This window comes from Thunnus maccoyii, chromosome 5 (genome assembly GCF_910596095.1).
Source record: "Thunnus maccoyii chromosome 5, fThuMac1.1, whole genome shotgun sequence".
Classification (NCBI taxonomy): domain Eukaryota; kingdom Metazoa; phylum Chordata; class Actinopteri; order Scombriformes; family Scombridae; genus Thunnus; species Thunnus maccoyii.
Window position 1 is genome coordinate 27,638,128 of NC_056537.1, and position 18,004 is coordinate 27,656,131.

An 18,004-nucleotide genomic window follows, 5' to 3' on the forward strand; every position below is an offset into this window, starting at 1 on the left:
CAGAAGTAGGCCTATGATTGAAAAACATACGTAAATATAATTCACAATAAAACATGAATATACACTAAAAACACCTTTACATGTCAATGTTGAAGAAACGTCAATAAGTGAAACAAAACTAAGCAAATATTAGCTATATTTTAAAATGTAAAGCAAAGTCTCACAACAAACCACACACAAACTTATGTCATTTGTAACAGTTTTATTGGTTGGTATTTACATTTGGGATTATTACATTGCTATCATACATTGTATACTGTATCTTGGTAGGAAGTCTAAAATACTTTGCATATGACAGGTTTTTGCAGCAGCACTTAATCCTTTTGTGACTTTTCAGTTTAATGATTGTGTTGGACGCAAGCTGCCACAGATATTACCTTTGGTTCAAAACCCCCTTCTTTGAAGCATTGCTTTGCATAGACAGGATAGCCACAAATTCAGGACATAAAGAGAAAGGATATTTGAAAAAAAAAAACAAATCATCTGGACGAGGAGAAGTTGTGTACATTCACAGGTTTAAGGGGGTTTCAAGGTTAGTGCATCAAGCTCAAACAGGGACGGCCTAGAGCATGGTGAAGGTTGACCAACTTGAGACAATCAGATCTGTGCAGTGGGTTACAGAAACAGGAATAACATTACATAAAAAATGTTGTGAAATCACCATTGCTTCAAATGTTGCAGGATCAGGACTTTCAGGCAGGCAAACATAACTCCAACCTCCCACGTACACATGATGTTATAAGGAAATCAAGGTCTGCTTCTCCTTTAACAGCCATTCATTTACCATAGCTTTAAAAAGAGGTATATGGCTGTAAAAACTACATGGTTGCACATTTTTACTTTAATAAAAAAGCCAAAAAAATGTTGTTCAAACAACCACAAGGACATCAGAGTCCAAAATAGAATAGAGGTCATTCAGATGGGCAACTGTGTTAGTTATCCGAGGACAGAAGGGTTATCTTGTTTTCCTGTGTTGCACGCTCAGTGGACACAATGGTACATTGTCTGAGTTCCAAAAGAACACAGTGGCCCTACTGAAGGGTCCCTTTAGGAACATGTACCATGAACCAACTGAAGGTTATGAAAGTTTGTTAATTACAGTCATGTTGAACTCATTGACGTCTCAACGCAGGCACCGGACTGAACTGATGAATGTAAGGGAGGCCAACTTAAACTGTGAACTGGGCAAACAAATGGTTGTTTTGATGGCATTTTTAAATTACAGGGATCTTAAGATCTGCAATTAATTAACAAATTCTTAGAAGGGTGGAAGTTGATTTTTAACCTTGGGAATAGTGGTTTGACAAAATAATCTTATCTCAAGGTCCATTTACTAGCTTTTTCTGGAACTATCAACCACATCTTGAGCCTTTTGCTCAATTTTAATCCTGTGACCAAAGTATGGAACCCTACATCTGCAGAACAGCAAGAAGCCCGGACAGAAGCCTGAATGAACACTGGAAACAGGCCTCAGATGTCTGTGAACACCTGACTAAAACCTGGTCACAGCGCTGAAGAGGTCAAAGGTCATCGACCAGAAGCCTGTGGATGACCACATATTCACATCTGATGCCAGAGAGCATCTTTGAACATTTACAACAACCTGTTTTCATACAATAGAGATTCCATACTCAGGTCATGTGATAACACCTCCATTGACCTCCTAGTAATTGGCACTTGAATAAGATTATTTTGTCAAACCTTTTCAGGCTTTCTGACACTAAAATGGAGGGAAGAGATCATAATAGGCTGATCAACTGTACAGTTACATTCTCTAATGCAGGGGTTCATAGAAGCTGAGAAATCTTTGACCATTACAGTTCAGATTATTAAACTATATTAGTACTTCTGCCATATGATGGTCCACCTTGAAACAAGCTTGTTTAACAGTCCCTGGCCATAGTTTAGGACATGTTCCTTGAGGAATGGTAACAAGAGACGAGTAATCTCAAGCAAAGTGGAATGGGACGATGGCGACATTGAGACAACGTGGTAGTGTCGGTGAAGGAAGGGAGGTAACACACGGTAATGTCATACATATCATCATCTGATACAGAGTTCATGTTGAGTTCAATGTCAGGAAGTCATGCTATCATGCGATATACACTTAAAAAAACAACAACGTAACATCGTTTACACTATAAGAGTAATACTATTGCTTGTGCATGTCAAAAGCTTAAAATTCTCTTATTGTGTGTGAAATAAAAAAGGAAACGTTACAAAGAGTGTCTCTGACTACATGTAGAAAGGCACAGTTGGCGATCCTGATTACAACAGTAGTTTGGGATCATGTGCTAAAAGGTGAGTCTGGCAGACAGCAGGCACACTATCAAGCCAACAGGAGCATGTAGTATTGAGACACACACACACACACATACAAATTTCTTTTCTTCATTCACACAATCTCTGCTCAATTAACTGCATTCTGACTCTAAAACTGCTTCTTTCTCTCACGTGTCGACACATAAAGACAAACAAGTACATAAGAAGAGCCCAAAGTACATTGGAAGGCTGTCATGGAATGATAGGCATAGTTATAAAACAGGGAGCGTTCACCAATCTGTGCTTGGCTGTGTATTAATTGTCTAAAAAAAATCCTCCTTTCCTTTACATTTTTCAGTAAAACTTTACTTGAAGTGCACTGGTGATGTTTTTTTTTAATCACATCACATAATTACAATGATTAATACATTATCACATGGAATGTTTTGAGATTGTTAATAGCTATTTCATTTGTCTTATATTATTATGTTATAACTATCTTCTAAACACCTCAGGACTTCAAGCAAAGTGCCACTTACTTTCCCCCTGACCTCGCAATAAAACAACATTAGGAGGCCAAGGAGAAGATGGAAGAGAAGGCACGTTTTTGAGACAATCAACAAAACAACTTGTGGGTTAAATCATCCCTGCGGTGCCACCTCAGGCCTAACTTCAACTGTGAATGGAGAGATTGCAAAAAAAATTGAAATTAAAATTAAAAATCAACTCCCATTATCAGCATTCTGGGAGCTTCTCCCCCCTCCCTGCTGTGCCTGGGCCCGTTGGTGACCTCTCATCCACGCTGCTGTTGGTTACTTCACGTCAGCAGGCCCATACGAGTGAGCTTGGCTGACAGGAAGGAGTGGAGAACAAACACCACCGGCTTTGGACCCGAGTGGAGGTCAAATACCTGAAAGGATGGAGGGAGGGAGGACATGAAGGAGCAGATGGGATGAGAAAAGAGAGATAGAGGCCAGAGAAGAAAAAATGAAGGAGATGTTAAGTGGCAATAATCTACTCTGAGATATCTGATTCTCTAACACGCTAAAATACAGATCATTTACCTCTCTTTCACATAATCTGATTTCTCTGTTGTTACCTTCCTTTCATCTCTGCCCTTTAAAAACATTATGGGTGCATCCCAGGTCTCTTAAATTGCATCCACGTTTCCCTCACTTGCGTCTTTTCTTGCGTCTTAGTCCCTCCCACCGTGGAATCATGGAGAGACGCACCAAGCGAGGAGAGAAGATACGAGGAAACTTGTTTTTAGAGACATGATATGTCCTTTCCTCTAAAGTGTCACATGAAGCGATTCTTATGACGGCGGCAGTTGCTCACAGCTGGATCAGCTGTCAGTTGGCTTTAACAGCTGTAGAAACTTCTGATGGGGTTTGTGTCTGCACACTTGTGCACTTTGTTAACACTAATAAAGACACACAGTTATCAGTGCCAGCAGCTGTTTTCTCTCTGCAGCCTGTTATCTGTTTAACAAACGCCTGCACATGAATAAAAATCTGTGTTCTGCATTTATGCTGTGTACTGTGTCCTGCTCAGAGGCACATCAACCATTCCTACTGGCAGAATGCGTTTATGTTATTTATAATTATTTATTGATATCCTGATAGTGAATTCATTATTTAATACCCCAGAACATGGTTAGGGTGTCTTTTGAACACTGGAAATAATTAATTCAACTAAATGTTTCCGGAAAAAGGAAATGATGTAACTCATATCAGACCCAACGTTCAGGAATTTTCAGCCTCACATGTGACTGAATGGAAATGACGATGAATGATGTAAAATATAAATGTGTTTAAATGTCTTTCTTGCTGACAGACAGACTCTCCTTGACTTTAATTTTATCCGTAATAAAAGTTAATGAGGGAAATAACAGATCATGAAAAGAAAAAACTTTCTAATAAATGAAGAAAGTTGTTTATGGTTCTTTTGTTGATCCGACCTATAATTAACTCAGATTTTTAACTAGATGGTGAATCAGAAAACAAATAAAATATAAAACTTGGAAGGGATAAACTTGAGTTGAATCTGTTATCTGTTATGTTGTGATGTATCGGATCAGTCCGATCAGCTGCAACATCCAATCAATAACTGATATCCAGTAAGGGGGTGTGTCGGCCGATAAAAGACTTCCACGGAGGCTGTTCTCATGTATTCTTGCTCCTCCAAGCACAAATAAGAGAGTTGGTATGGCCTTCAAAATGGTAAAAGGAACAAGGAAATATCAAATAAGAGACTTGGGATGTACCCTGTGTGTGGGATTTGAAAAGTTCTGTCTTTAGTGCCTTCTTGTGGTAGCATTAAAATACACTACAATTTAAAAGACAAATAAATAAGTGTCAATGGGATGAAAGCTCCTTATCGCATTCACAAATTTCACTAAGATGATTTCATTTCTGAAGACAAAAAATGAAGATAAATTAAGAATAATTTGAAAGGTGTTCTGATCGCAAGATTCTACACATAGCAGCTTTCATGCAAATGTTTCACTTCACTAAATGTTAAAGATATGGCTAATTTGCTGCATGTATTATTAACTTAAATCAGCCCCAGTGATTTATCAGCTTAGCTCTCATATAAATAACCAAACCATGAGGTTTGGAGTGTTTGTTGTTTTGTAACTGATCTCTGCTTCTTTTGCTTGGTGTTTGTGTTTCCTTATAAAGGCAAAAGCTCCAATCAAGTGCTTGTGATAAAAAATGCTTGAGTCCCTCTGACACGGCTGTTAGAGTCGTAATGTTAATTTTAGTAGATAAACTGTACCAAGAGCCATACTCAGTTAGTGTCATATATCAAATTAAACTTAAAGTCAAACTATAACATATGGAGTCCTACAGGGAGGATGTCTTGGACCACCTATTCGTCTCTGTTTGTGCTGAAAGTATTTTTAGGATATGCTGATAATTCAGTCATTTTTGCTTCTTATTAGTAGAAAACATTCAGTAGGGTCAAGAGTTTCTTCAACAAGTTCTCTATCCATATGGCTAAAACAATTTATCTTACAGCATATGGATCACAACCTAGGATAAACAAGCCAAGTCAGTACAGATTTTTTTGCTAATCCCTCTGTTGGTTATCTAGGACAGTGGTTCTGAAAATGGGGTCTGGAGACCCACAGGTGTTCTTGAGGGGGTCCAAGGGGGTCCCCAGTAAAAAGGAGAATAACTTATTTTCATCCATAAGTAACACAATGACAGAATGTCTGACTATTTTGGTCATGGGTTTCATATACTGTAATAAAACATCTAAAAACAAAAATCTTATCAGATGGGGGTCTGTGGTCTAATTTGTGTCAGTTTAGGGATCCTTTACGTGAAAAGGTTTAAGAACCACTGATGTAAGATGTTTGTTAGACCATAGCTGTGTGTGGCGAGCATGGCATTAAAGAACCTCGGGAAATGTTGTTCACTTTCCTGCAATTTTCTTGTTTTGAGTTGTTTTGGCTACTCAGTTTCTAGGTTTCCTCTCTGTTTCATGGTTTGAGGGTCTGGGAAAAAAGACTGAGATAAATTATAGATCTCCCAGAACAAATCAAAGTTGTGTTGGGTTTAAACCCAAGAACACATGTTGGCAAACCACAATTCCTACAACTCAATGCAGAACACAATATTGAAAACAACAGAGCCATGAGTATTCTAAAAAACACTTGTAGGGTCGGAGGAACTCCTACCCACCAGACTAGGGCTAGTGCTGCTGATTTGTTTTTGCTCAACTTTAATACCAACATGAGTACCTGTTCTCTTTTAAGTTATTTGGTGTCATTGGAACAAGTCGCCTTTGCAACTTATTCCAAGACCAAGCATATACAAGGATATGGTGTGGGGTTTTTTTTTTCTTTAATGGTCACAACATACCATTTCTCCCTCTGGACCCCCAAAGTCAAGGTAAAGGTTTCGTATTCCATCGTCTGCAGACATTTTGAGCTTCTCGTAGGGGTATCTGAACAGCACGGCGCCCCCGGCTGGGTCGGCTGGCTCTCTTGTCACAGTGAAGCCCTTCTCATAGTGCAGCGTCAGCCGAACATCTTGTCTGTTCAACGTGCAGCCTAAAAGAGAGGGGGAGAGAGGAAAAAGCTTAAGAATAGAACAGTGTATGGGTGAGCGGAGGTGAGAGAGTAGGAGGGTGAGTAATATGTGTACCGCACGTATACATAAAAGACAAACTTAAACGTGAAGTCATATCATGTGCTGACAGCAGACTCAATTCTTCTACATAATGTCTGATATGGATGCTGTTAACTTAACTGTTGTTAATCTGCAGCATCTAAATTAAACTCAATGGGATGTTCCTCTCTGTTCCAGCCGAAAAAGTGTAAAAACAAGTGTATCTTTCTATATAAGTTAAAGCTGCTTGGTGCAACTCTAACTGTGAGGTCATTTGATCCAAAAGCATTTCCATGTGTACTACTGTAACCTGAATGGCCCAAATGTTCCTGCACAACTGTGTGTTTGTGTAGCAGCAGGTCAGTGGAGAAGAAGAAGAAGAAAAAAAAAAGTTTGAGGCTTTCCAGTTCTGTTCCGGCAGCCAACTATTGTTCTGCACTGACTGGAAACATTCCCCTCCGCTGGCTCCAACTTCTGCTTTCCCTTCACAGAGCTGCTCTTTCTGAGCCGCTGCACACTGCTAGTGAGCTCGCTGTCAGGAGTTTCCTGTCACAGTGAAAGTGCTGTGGCATTTGAAAATTGGCCTATATACATATAAATATGTTCATGTCTGGATGGTGGTTTGTGTAGGCTTGTAGTTAAGAAGCCCTCTATGTACAGCATGTGTTATTAGTAAGAGCTGGTAACTTATTGAAACTATGCTACAAAAAACACAACACAATGTGGTATCAGTGGGTTAATTCATGACGAAATATCTTCTCTTGAAAACTAAATTCCACATAACATTCACTTGTAGGCATGATAATCTCACACATAAAGGTGAACCCACATCCTCTGCTTACTCACTCTACCACACAGCTGCTAACACAGGGTTTATAAAACAAGCAGACAAGCATTAATTCAAACACGCATGTGAGCCAGACAGTACCAGCACAAGGTGTTCAATCAACTCTGTGCTGTTTTTGAGGTTGAAGTCTGTGGTGTTGTATTGGTTTGTACTAAGAGGTGTTTCCTGTGGACAAAAAATCAACACTAGGGATGACGTTAAATCTGTTTCATTATTCTATTTCTATTAATTTTGTTCTATATTTCTATTAATGTATTTCAACTATTGCAAGACACACCTCAATAACTGTGATGGTAAAAATAGATATCTTTTTATAAAGCAGTGCATGTATTTCCTTTCTTATTTTAGCTCATGATAAATATTTCCAGTTTAATAACCAGTTAAAGATAATGGGCTGTTGGCTGATTGGTTGCTTGAACTTCTAGCTAGATGTCATCAGTGGTGGTAGAAGTATTAAGATCCTTTACTTGAACCTGCAATAATTCATTTATTTTGGCCACTTTGGTGCAGCAAAAACAAGCTGCGAACACAAAATTGACATATTATCACCTTTTTATCAGTTTCTTATTTACACATCCAGCAGACACAAAACATTAGCATTCATTTGGAGTCATGTTTATGTCCAGCTGACAAATGTAAGCCCAATATTTACTCCCCTTTCAGCTCTGTTTAAACCTCCACTAACGCTAGGGAAACATATCAGGCTCTTTAGCTGCTAAATGCTCCACTATGTTCATTAGCTTACTGTGTCTGCTCTTTGCTGCTGAACAGGTAGTGTTGGTGGGTTATTAGAGTTTAAAAAAAAAACTGAAAACAGCTGCCTGCTGCTGATTCACACAATACTGATGAGAGCAGTCAGACTGAAACAAAACAGTAAAGTTATGGGCAGGAAAACCAAGAAAATGAGCTGAAAGGTGCAAAAAAATCTCTGCAGAGCTGTATAACACAATTGTTCCTGTCAATATTGCTGGTTGAGATGAAGCCAATTTAACAATTTTATATGCTGTATGGTAGTTAAACCTATAGCAATGCATCATATTTTATAAATTCTTCATATGTTTTGTGTGAAACAGTGTAGTAAAAAGTACCATATTTCCTCATAAAATGTGGTGGAGTAAAAGTATAAATACTTAACTTGGAAATACTCAAGTTAAATACACATACCTCAAAACTGTACCAAAGTACAATACATGAGTAAATGTATTAAGTTACATTTCACAACTGAATGTCCTTTGTTGTTGTAGTTTTTGTTGGGAACCCATTACACAGCATTAAACAATTTGTAAAAATAAGTATAAAAGAAACAGCCGTGTAAACTGTTTCCAAATGACCCCCTTGCACGTTAACCTGCGTGCAGCTGGAAAGGCATATTTGAAAAGGCCATTCTCCACAGGGAGTTCTGGTATTGACTTCAAACTCTTACTACTGACTAATCCACCATTTTTTCACACACCCACACTCACCAATAGAGACTTCTTTGATGAGCTCAGCGGCGGCATGTGCACCCTGCACCAAGGCTCGCGTCCATGAGGACAGATCCCAGTGGGTCTCCACCCGGAAGATGTGGGACTCGATGCCTCGCCCTGTGCCCGTCCGAGTGGCAAACACCAGGTCTGAACCCTGGGCAGGAGAGCCCCGGGCGCTGCCAGAATGAACGAGTCTGCAGGGAGACACACATGAAAATACAGACGTGCAGGCATATTTAACATCCTCAAGGACGACTTGCATAGATGCTTTGCGTTGGCAAGAATACCTACTTCCCCTTCGACCTTGACCACTGCATTTAGTGTAACATCCTAAATACTGTATGATGAACTGGTTGTTAACATTTTTGTTCTTCTTTTTTTACAGTTGTTTCCCTGCTGAAGTTTCCCTGAAAAACGTCTTCACAGTTTAAGATTCATTCAACTTATTTGAAAACCTCTTTCTTTGTATACTACATATTCTACCACTGACCTGACAGGAGATTTTTGCCAACTGTCAACTTTCAGGTACTTCCCATATTTTAGACAGTAAATGGAAAGTACCTAGCAGTTCCTTTTGACAGTCAGCTGATATGCTGTTCAATATTTACTGATAATGTCCCCTCTAAATGCATTTTTAATGTACATATAAACTCTTGCACCATTTAGCAAAAAATGATAAATCTATTTTCCATTTATGACAGGTAACTGAAGGAGTACAGTTATGTGTACATTTTCTGGTGTGATGCTAAATTATTTCATATGTGAATAGTTATCTGATGGACAGCAAGAGGACCGGTTCAGTAACATTTGAACATTCTGTCAGTGTGAGGCTTTTTAGCTTTTTACCTCGTGGCGAGCAGTGGGTGTGTGAGCAGAGGCATGGACCAGGACTCTCTGCTCCATGGCACAGATTCAAACAGCAGGATGTCCTTCTCTGTCAGCGCCATAACCACTGGCCTGTACTGCTGCCGTCCACCTTCCAGCTGGACCTGAAGAAAAGAGTCAGGAGGAAATGTCAGCGCTGAACCGGAATTTTAGAAGATTACAGGTATGCGGTGGGAAAATGTGGGATTTTTTTGCAACGTACTGCATTCCAGTATAGTGGTGGCTATAAAAAAGGAATAACTGAGGGTGAACAACCTGTCTGTTGGAAAACTGTGGGCTGTGTAGCAAACATTTCAAGACAGATTTCAGGCAGGTAGCGAGCAGCTAGCGAGCGTGTAAATCTCCCACTTAAAATTTTAAGCTCATCATGCAGCATCACTGTTTTAAGCTTTTCACCTTAGAAGCTCTGAATCTGGACCTATAGGATTCATGGCTGTGAAGCAGATTATCACCTCAGTCTGTGGTGCTAATGTAAGCTCAAGCAGCTAAAGTGCAGAGTGGTGGACTGTATCATTCAGGTTTGTCTGTCAAAGCTTTGTCAGATGTCACTTACCAGTAGTATCAATATTGCCATGACTTGCCATTTAGGGTATTTGCCGTATACGAGTGTACAGGCAATGTAGTTTGATGGTGTACAGTCATTAGGGCTGCAATTAACAATTATTTTCATTATCGATTAATCTGTCGATAATTTTCTTTATTAATCAATTAGTTGTTTAGTCCATAAAATGTCATAAAATGGTGAAAAATGTCGATCACTGTTTCCCAGAGGCCAAAGTGACATCTTCAAGTGTCTTGTTTTGTCCACAAACCAAAGATATTCAGTTTACTGTCATAGAAGACTAAATAAACCAGACAATTATTACATTTAAGAAGCTTGAATCAGACAATTTGGACCTTTTTTTCTCAAAAATGACTCAAAACAATTAATCTATTATCAAAACAGTTGGTGATTAATTTAATAGATGGCAACTAATCAATTCATTAACTAATTGTTGCAGCTCTAACAGTCGTAATGTTGTAGTTTCATATTGTGCAGTTTCAGTGATGTACTCAAATAGCTCACCCTGACTGTCTGACCTGAATTTATGATAGCAATGTGTTAAAAATAGGTGTGTGTTTGTCTCTGAGTCACAGCAGAGTGACTGGAGTGTTACTGGAGTTAGAGTGAGAAGCAATGACATGTTTGTGTGTGCAACTGTGGTGAATAGGTGGGCTCTACAGGAAATAGTGTAATGCAACGGAAACTGCCATTGGTGTTTCCTGTTTTAGCCCGTTAAAGATAAACAGAGTCCGACATCCATACATTCAACATGACCATGAATGAACACTCCATCAAAGAGAAAAGATATTATTCAGAATGTGAACTTACTCTGCTACACTGTTCAATTGACAGGTTTAAATATAGGGCTATGGTTAATTCAGGAAAACACACTCTTCCTGTGTGCTGCTGCAGTTATTACGTTAGAGCAGAAATTCCAGCCTGTATGTTTGAGGACTGGTACATGCAGTGACGCAGGAGAAATGAAATGCAGCAAACTAAACTGAAGAACCTCTGATAGCATTTCCTTTGGAGAACAACTTGTGTTTTAAGTAAATATTTATCTGACCTGAAAATGCCCTGTATATCTACTTTGATATGTACTGAGTCCTAAAATTTAATTTTATGGTACCACAATTTAATTCATCTTTTTAAATTAGATTTTATTGTAAAACAATGAAAATTTGTTCAGGCCATTCCAAACCCAAAGATGCCTTATCGAGCCTTTGCATCTTCTTTTAAGTGTAGAAACTGAAATGTAAAAACCTGGTTTTAGCAACATCTTTGTGTTGAAGCTACAGTATTTCTTGTCTGAGCTGGATGCCTAACCGCACGCAACATTTCAAACGTTCTGTCCTCACAACAGATGGACCGCTAGGTTTCAGCACTGTCATAACACAATAAGCTAGATGGTTTCACTGGAGAGGACACACCACTCTGTTGGCCTGCAAATCTCACAGTCTGTGTTTGGTTCATTGCGCTTTGCTTGTTAAAAATAGCGAGGAGAGATAAACAATTCAATATGAATTTGTTAGTATTTTGCCAAAATGCATCCAGATCAAAAAAATGTAAACCAGTGACTGTAACTCAACCTTTGTTTGTTTTCAATGAACAGCTTTCCAGCTAACAAGATACGGTACAGTTGTCATGCAGCTGTTGGAAGGCAAGTCTCTTTCCTTATAAAACCTTGTGTAGCAATTTCCCCCTGCCTCCACTGTTTGTATTAAGCTAGGCTAAGCATGTATTACTATTATCATTAAATGTTTGAGTGTTTTAAGACTCTTTTTGTGTTATTCTTGTCTCCATCTAGTGTTACAGAGGAGAGTCTAATATTTAAAGATTATCAACAAGCTCAGAGCAACTGAAAGGGATTTTCACATGTATAACATAGAATGCAGCTGTTAAACTAAACAGGGCTGAAAATACCTGTTCAGCCAGCCACCCAATGTGTTTGAGGTGGGGATGTGTGGAAGCCGAGGCCCCCATGTAGGAATTGATGTGAGCCAGGGTCTGTGGCAGCAGGGCGGCAATGTTGGTGTGGATGGCAGTGAACCAGGAGTTGGCGGTGGGACCGTCTTTACAGCGCAGCACCACCGTGTGCTGGCCGTCAGGGGAATGAAGCTCCAACAGTCTGAATGAGAGAAAGGACGTGTATAAACAGTTATCAGCTGCCCGAATGTATTGACATACAGGGAGTAGACAAAATAACGTTAACACCTCATGGAAAAGGACTAATCATGCAAAAGCACAAAAGTCTATTTAGAGTTGGGGTTGACAGAGAGTTTCATTGTTCCAGGGATACAAGAATCGTGCTGATATGACATTTTATGTCTTTAGTTTTATCAAAATATCTATCAAATAATAGTCTAAAAATGTTTTTCCTTTTCTCATGGAATTCATTTATATTAAAGGTGCAGTGTGTAGAATTTAGTGGCATCTAGCAGAATGGACTCGGCAGAAATGGAATATAATATTCATAATTATGTTTTAATTAGCGTATAATCACATGAAAATATGAATCATTATTGTTTTCATTACCTTAGAATGAGACCTTTATATCTACATGGGGAGCGGGTCCTCTTCCATGGAGTCCAGCATGTTGCACCGCCATGTTTCTACAGTAGCCCAAAATGGACAAACCAAATACTGGCTCTAAAGAGGGCCTTTTGTGTTTTTTGCGAGTTTCGCAGCCACCGTAGGTTGGCTACATGTTTGGAAGGGGAGGTGGAGGGGTTTTCAGTTGGTTGCACTCTGCAACCTCACTGCTAGATGCCACTAAATCCTACACAGTGGTCCTTAAAGATTTTACCACCATGGTTCCTTTCATGCTTTCAGTTGAGTACAATGTGAAGTACAATTACTTTTAATTTTGAAAAAAGCATCTCAGCTTTACAAGGAGTTAAGTTACAAGGAGCATCGTTTTTCAATGATTAAATGGACATCAGACATATCACTGGAGAGAGTAAGTAACACAGGTTCTAGGAGTATATATATGACTTCAGTGTGTTCATAAAGTTTGTGATTTTTGATGCAAATTGTGTTGAATGGGTTACATGCCATCTGTCATATATACACAACAGTTCTGGCAGTCAGCACTTTGATATGATTTTTTCAATGTAACCTAAGACAACTCATGAAGCTCAAAACTCAAACAGCCTGCATTCAAACTGCAGATGCACTGATCAAAAACGTGATAAATTATTTAATATATCTATGAGAACGGTGAGCGGAAAACAATGACAGCGCATGGAAAATCTAACCAAACTGCAATGACAAAGAGGAACATTTAAACCACAGGGATGTGACAGACAGTTTCACAATATAAGGGGTTGACAAACAGCTACAAGGCAATTTAATATCACCCACCTGTCTAGCGTTGTTGGCAGTGATGATTTAGTGGCTTTATCATTTAGTGGCTAAGTTATTCTGTCATTAATGTATACATCTTACTGGCTATTTTCCATATTCTTTCTTTGGATGAATCTAATATCCACAACCACAAAGAGCGTTTTTTTGACATACTCATTATCTCTTACAGAACAAACATTCCAATGTAATGAACAGAAGTTGGACACAGAAAAACCACACGCACACCCAACCACACCTAAACTCCCACATACTCTGCCGTTTCTCTCCAACACAAACACTGAGGAGTCTTATATCAGACCTGTTCTCCAGATCTGGCATGGTGAGGTTCCTGCTGATGAAGCACATCTTCAGGCTGATGACCTTTCTGTCTTTGGAGGAAGAGGAGCTGCTGTGTTTAGGTGACCCAGAGTCCTCGCTGCCACTGTAGCTGGGTGACTGCGGGCGGACCCCGTCCCACGGCAGGTCGGCCACCAGGGATGGCTTCTTGAAGAGCGGAGAAACCTCGCGGATGTACTTCACTGTGGAGGAACACAAAGAGAAAGGACATAAAACATCAACTGGCATGCATCAAACAGTAGGCCCCATTCAAAGTGACCTGACTGAGTGGCACTCAGGTTGACTCATAGTTATACTATTACAGTGTCCATGGTCTAAGTGCTATTTTAGAGGCTTCTCACAACACACAGAATAGACCCTCACTCTCTGTTTTGTATTTGTTTGTTTTTTTGGATGGTGAACTTTAAAGATACTTCATATTGGCTTCAATTTAAAGCAGCATTAATTGATTTTTTTGGCCACTTGGGGGCAGTGAAAAAGCTGTAAACACAGCAACGACATACTATCACCTTTTAAAGTTGTGCCAAACATGATAGCAAACAGTTTACTATTTATACATCCAGCAGACACTGAACAACATTAGCATTCATTTGGAGTCATACTTCTGTCCATTTGACGAGTAAAGGTCAAATGTTCACTCTCCTTGTAGCTCGATCAATTGATCAATTTCCGGGGGAAATATCTGGTTCATTAGCTGCTAAATTCTCCACTACATTCACCAGCTAGTTGCTAACTTTGTCTTTCATTGTTTGGTGCTGGGCTGATAGTATACAGTGGGTTTATCTGAGCTTTTTTTTTTTTTTTTGCTGAAAACAGCTAATTGTTACTGCTGGAAATAAGGCTGATGAGCATGATGAGACTGAACCAAACAGTAAACGTGCACTGTAAAACCAAAACAATGAGCTGAAAGATGCTAAAATGCTCTTTAGCGTAGAGGGGAACTGCACTGTTGGGTGATAACTCGTAAATGTAAATTTAATACTATGAGTGACCCCTTTCACATTACACAGTCATTTGATTGATTGTTAATACAAAAATATTGATTAGTGCAGCTTTAACTGAATAATTCTGACAGCCACAAACCCATATACTGAACCCTACTGAACTTGCAAGGTGTAATATCTCTAAAGGAATCAGTGTCAATAACATGAATAGTGCTAAAACTAAAATAATCTTGATGAGAGAAAATGAACCAACAATTTTGATAACCAATTAAATGTTTTATCAAAGAAAATGGTGAGCACTCTCTGGTGCCAGCTTCTCTTATGTGAGGATATTCCATTTTTTTTGTTTTATTTAGTTTTAAATTGAATATCTTCAGATTTTGGAGTAGTGGAGACAAAATTACATTTTATAGACAAAAAGATTAACCACTGTGGGAAAAAATCATTAGTTGAAGCTCTATATTGGAACCAGCCACCCAATAAATTTGTATTTGAAACTTTTGTAAAGCTGCAGGAGAATGAGAGTGCAGCAGGTTTTTATAAGCACTAACACCTGAGTCACTTATAGTTCCAAAGACTCCTTAACATGTAACATTATTTGGAGAAACACCAAGGGCATCCCAAGTTTTCCAAAGTACCAATATCATCCTGCTCCTATTTAGCCAAATTCAGTAAAAGCTTTTACAATATGCACCTTCCACTAATATTCCTTCTTATTATAATAGAATAAACACATCAGATTTCTGTAGGGTAAAGCAAACTATTGCCCGATCCAAAGCGAGACAGCTGTTGAATATCTACAGATCTCCAGAAAATACCATGTTGATAGTTTGACCATCTGTGGGATTCCACCCAATAACACCCAGTCACTCAGGATATATGGTGCGGCAGTTATAAACCAGGCCATAAGGAAACACTCTGGGATTGTCTGAAAGAAGTCAGTATTTAATCTGCTTTTAAATGTACTTATGGGCCCAGTTAGTGTTAGACTTTTCAAACATGCATGGAGAAAACTGTGATTTGATTCCTTCAATACTCAGCTTGTAAATTATGTGGAATGGGAAGGAGAGATTGTCTTGTGTTTGTCCAGCCTGGAGTTTAAACATACCTAATTACTCATACAGTACGTTATCCAAATGAAAAGGACACTGATCATATTCTGGCCAAGAATCTGGAACGTAAACAGTTTCTGCCATCTTCCAGCATGTCTTAAAAGGACATAATGGTCCCCTGTGTGAAATTATCTTAGAAAAACATGAGTTGACTTGGCTGTACAGCTGTAAGCTTGGCAGGTCGGCTGTTTGTAAAAGAATGGCTTTTGCTCCGATGTTACAGATTCACTTTCCAAATTTGGTCACGTGCATTCGCTTACTCTTCCACTCTTTTATCGTCTCTTGTACATGCCCACTTTATCTCCTGTTTCCTTCAGTGCATGCTCTCTTGGTCTATTTGTGCTATCAAATAGGATACACAGTGTGTGTGTGTGTGTGTGTGTGTGTGTGTGTGTGTGTGTGTGTGAATATGAGAAAAAACTATCTATGTGTAGGACCACTGGTTTGGCCTGCTCTGTCTGAAACCTGAGACGAGGCTCTCAAGAGGTGAGGTCATTCTTGAATGGAGACTGAGATATTAGGTTTGCGAAGGTGTGTGTGTGTGTGTGTGTGTCTACATGAGAAATGAAAGCTGGAAAAATATATGATAAAGTCTGCTGCGGCATGTTTGTTGACTATTTTAAAATGAACTCACGGAGAGATACAAAGAGTTCATGACTGAGCCATAAATGCAGAGAGAGCTGCACAGTGCATGAGTCCATGCATTCTTGTGTTTACATTATGCTATGTATGACTCAGAGTGAAGGGCGGTGCTGGTAGTAATGCTGAGGCAACGAGCCAAGAAATGAAGCCTCGTTTCACCGGCCCTCTTAACCACACCGTCCCTACCAACAAGGCCCGGGATCATTTCTGCATACGCAAGTGGTTTAGAGCAAGTAAGTGAGAGTGAGCATTCCTGAATGCCCATGTTTATGTCTGAGAGTCATATGTAGGGAAGAAGTCTCTGCTGCGAAGCCCTACTTTCAGACTAATCATCCAATTTGGTGCAGAGATGTTCAGCTGAGATATTTTCCGGCCACAGACCCAGGGCTCTCTGTGGTTGTACATCTTTATCTTCAAATACTACATGAACAGCTCACTGAATATCAATCGGAGTATCACTGAACTATGGCGTCAAAGCCCTCTGTGTATCAAATTATTGGCACTAATAGTGATAATGCTGCTAATAAGAATGTCATTAATAATACTATCAGTACTTCCATGACCTGTACAACTAATACTGATTCACATCACGTAAAACAACTTGGATGTGTTCTATGGAAAGTTAAAGTTGAAATTGAAGACTACTGTCCAAAACCTCTAACCTTGTTCCAGACCACCGAATCACTGCCAACATTTTAGATTTCTTCAGCGATACAAAACTAATCTGGTGTCCTACTCATGGATGCCTGTTTCCACAGTTGTAAAAACAATTGAGCAAATCAAAGCTTTGTAGGCACAATTTGGAATAGCAATGTCATCATCCCGTGCCAGAGCCAGAAAAATCACCACAGAAACATTGCTACAAATGACTACTGAACTAACTACAGGGAAATCTTCTGTGAGATATGTTTAGTTTTCTTCTCTCTATCTTATTAGAGACCAGTGGATGGCACTTTTAACAGACAAAACAACTCTGAGGTATACAGGACAATGTTTGCCTTGCAGGACAAAGATATTTGATGGTCCAGGGAGCAGGCAGTGTGGTCCTTTCCGATTTATTTGCCAAGTGCGGTATATCTTCACATATATCGGCCAGTAAGACACAGGAATTTCCACCACAGAAAAGCAGATGTAGCAATATGAAGTAGTTCAGAAACAGTATGACCATTGCATAGTTTGTCCGCCAGAGAGCGCTGAGTTTATTAAGTTCATTTTTCAACAGTAAAATTTCCTGATAATTATTTTTTTAAAAAGGGATCATTCCAACAAATGTTTATTACGTTATGTGTTTTATTCAAAAATAATAGAAAAAAAGCAGATATATTGTTATCTGAGTTTTAAAACTCTTGAATATTGATATCAGTATCTGCCTCAAAACTCTAGTATTGGTCATACTATTGTCTGTTCAGTATTGACTGAATATTTTAGAGAATGATATTTTCATGGAAGAAACACCTAAGTCTTGTTGAGACTGCGCTT

The 18,004-nt window shown here is 39.1% G+C and overlaps 1 protein-coding gene across 1 annotated transcript in view; it reads right to left on the bottom strand.

Annotated features, from left to right (window-relative positions):
• Positions 1–187: 187 nt before the first annotated feature.
• Positions 188–18,004, bottom strand: part of sntb2 (syntrophin, beta 2) — a 31,212-nt gene continuing 13,395 nt past the window's right edge. The window contains exons 2-7 of the mRNA XM_042411732.1: positions 13,790–14,009; positions 12,049–12,253; positions 9,543–9,685; positions 8,694–8,890; positions 6,135–6,325; positions 188–3,172 (exon numbers count right to left, since the gene is read on the bottom strand). Of these exons, the coding sequence (XP_042267666.1) occupies positions 3,080–3,172; positions 6,135–6,325; positions 8,694–8,890; positions 9,543–9,685; positions 12,049–12,253; positions 13,790–14,009 (1,049 nt within the window). The 3' untranslated portion in view covers positions 188–3,079. The remainder of the gene's footprint in view (positions 3,173–6,134; positions 6,326–8,693; positions 8,891–9,542; positions 9,686–12,048; positions 12,254–13,789; positions 14,010–18,004) is intronic.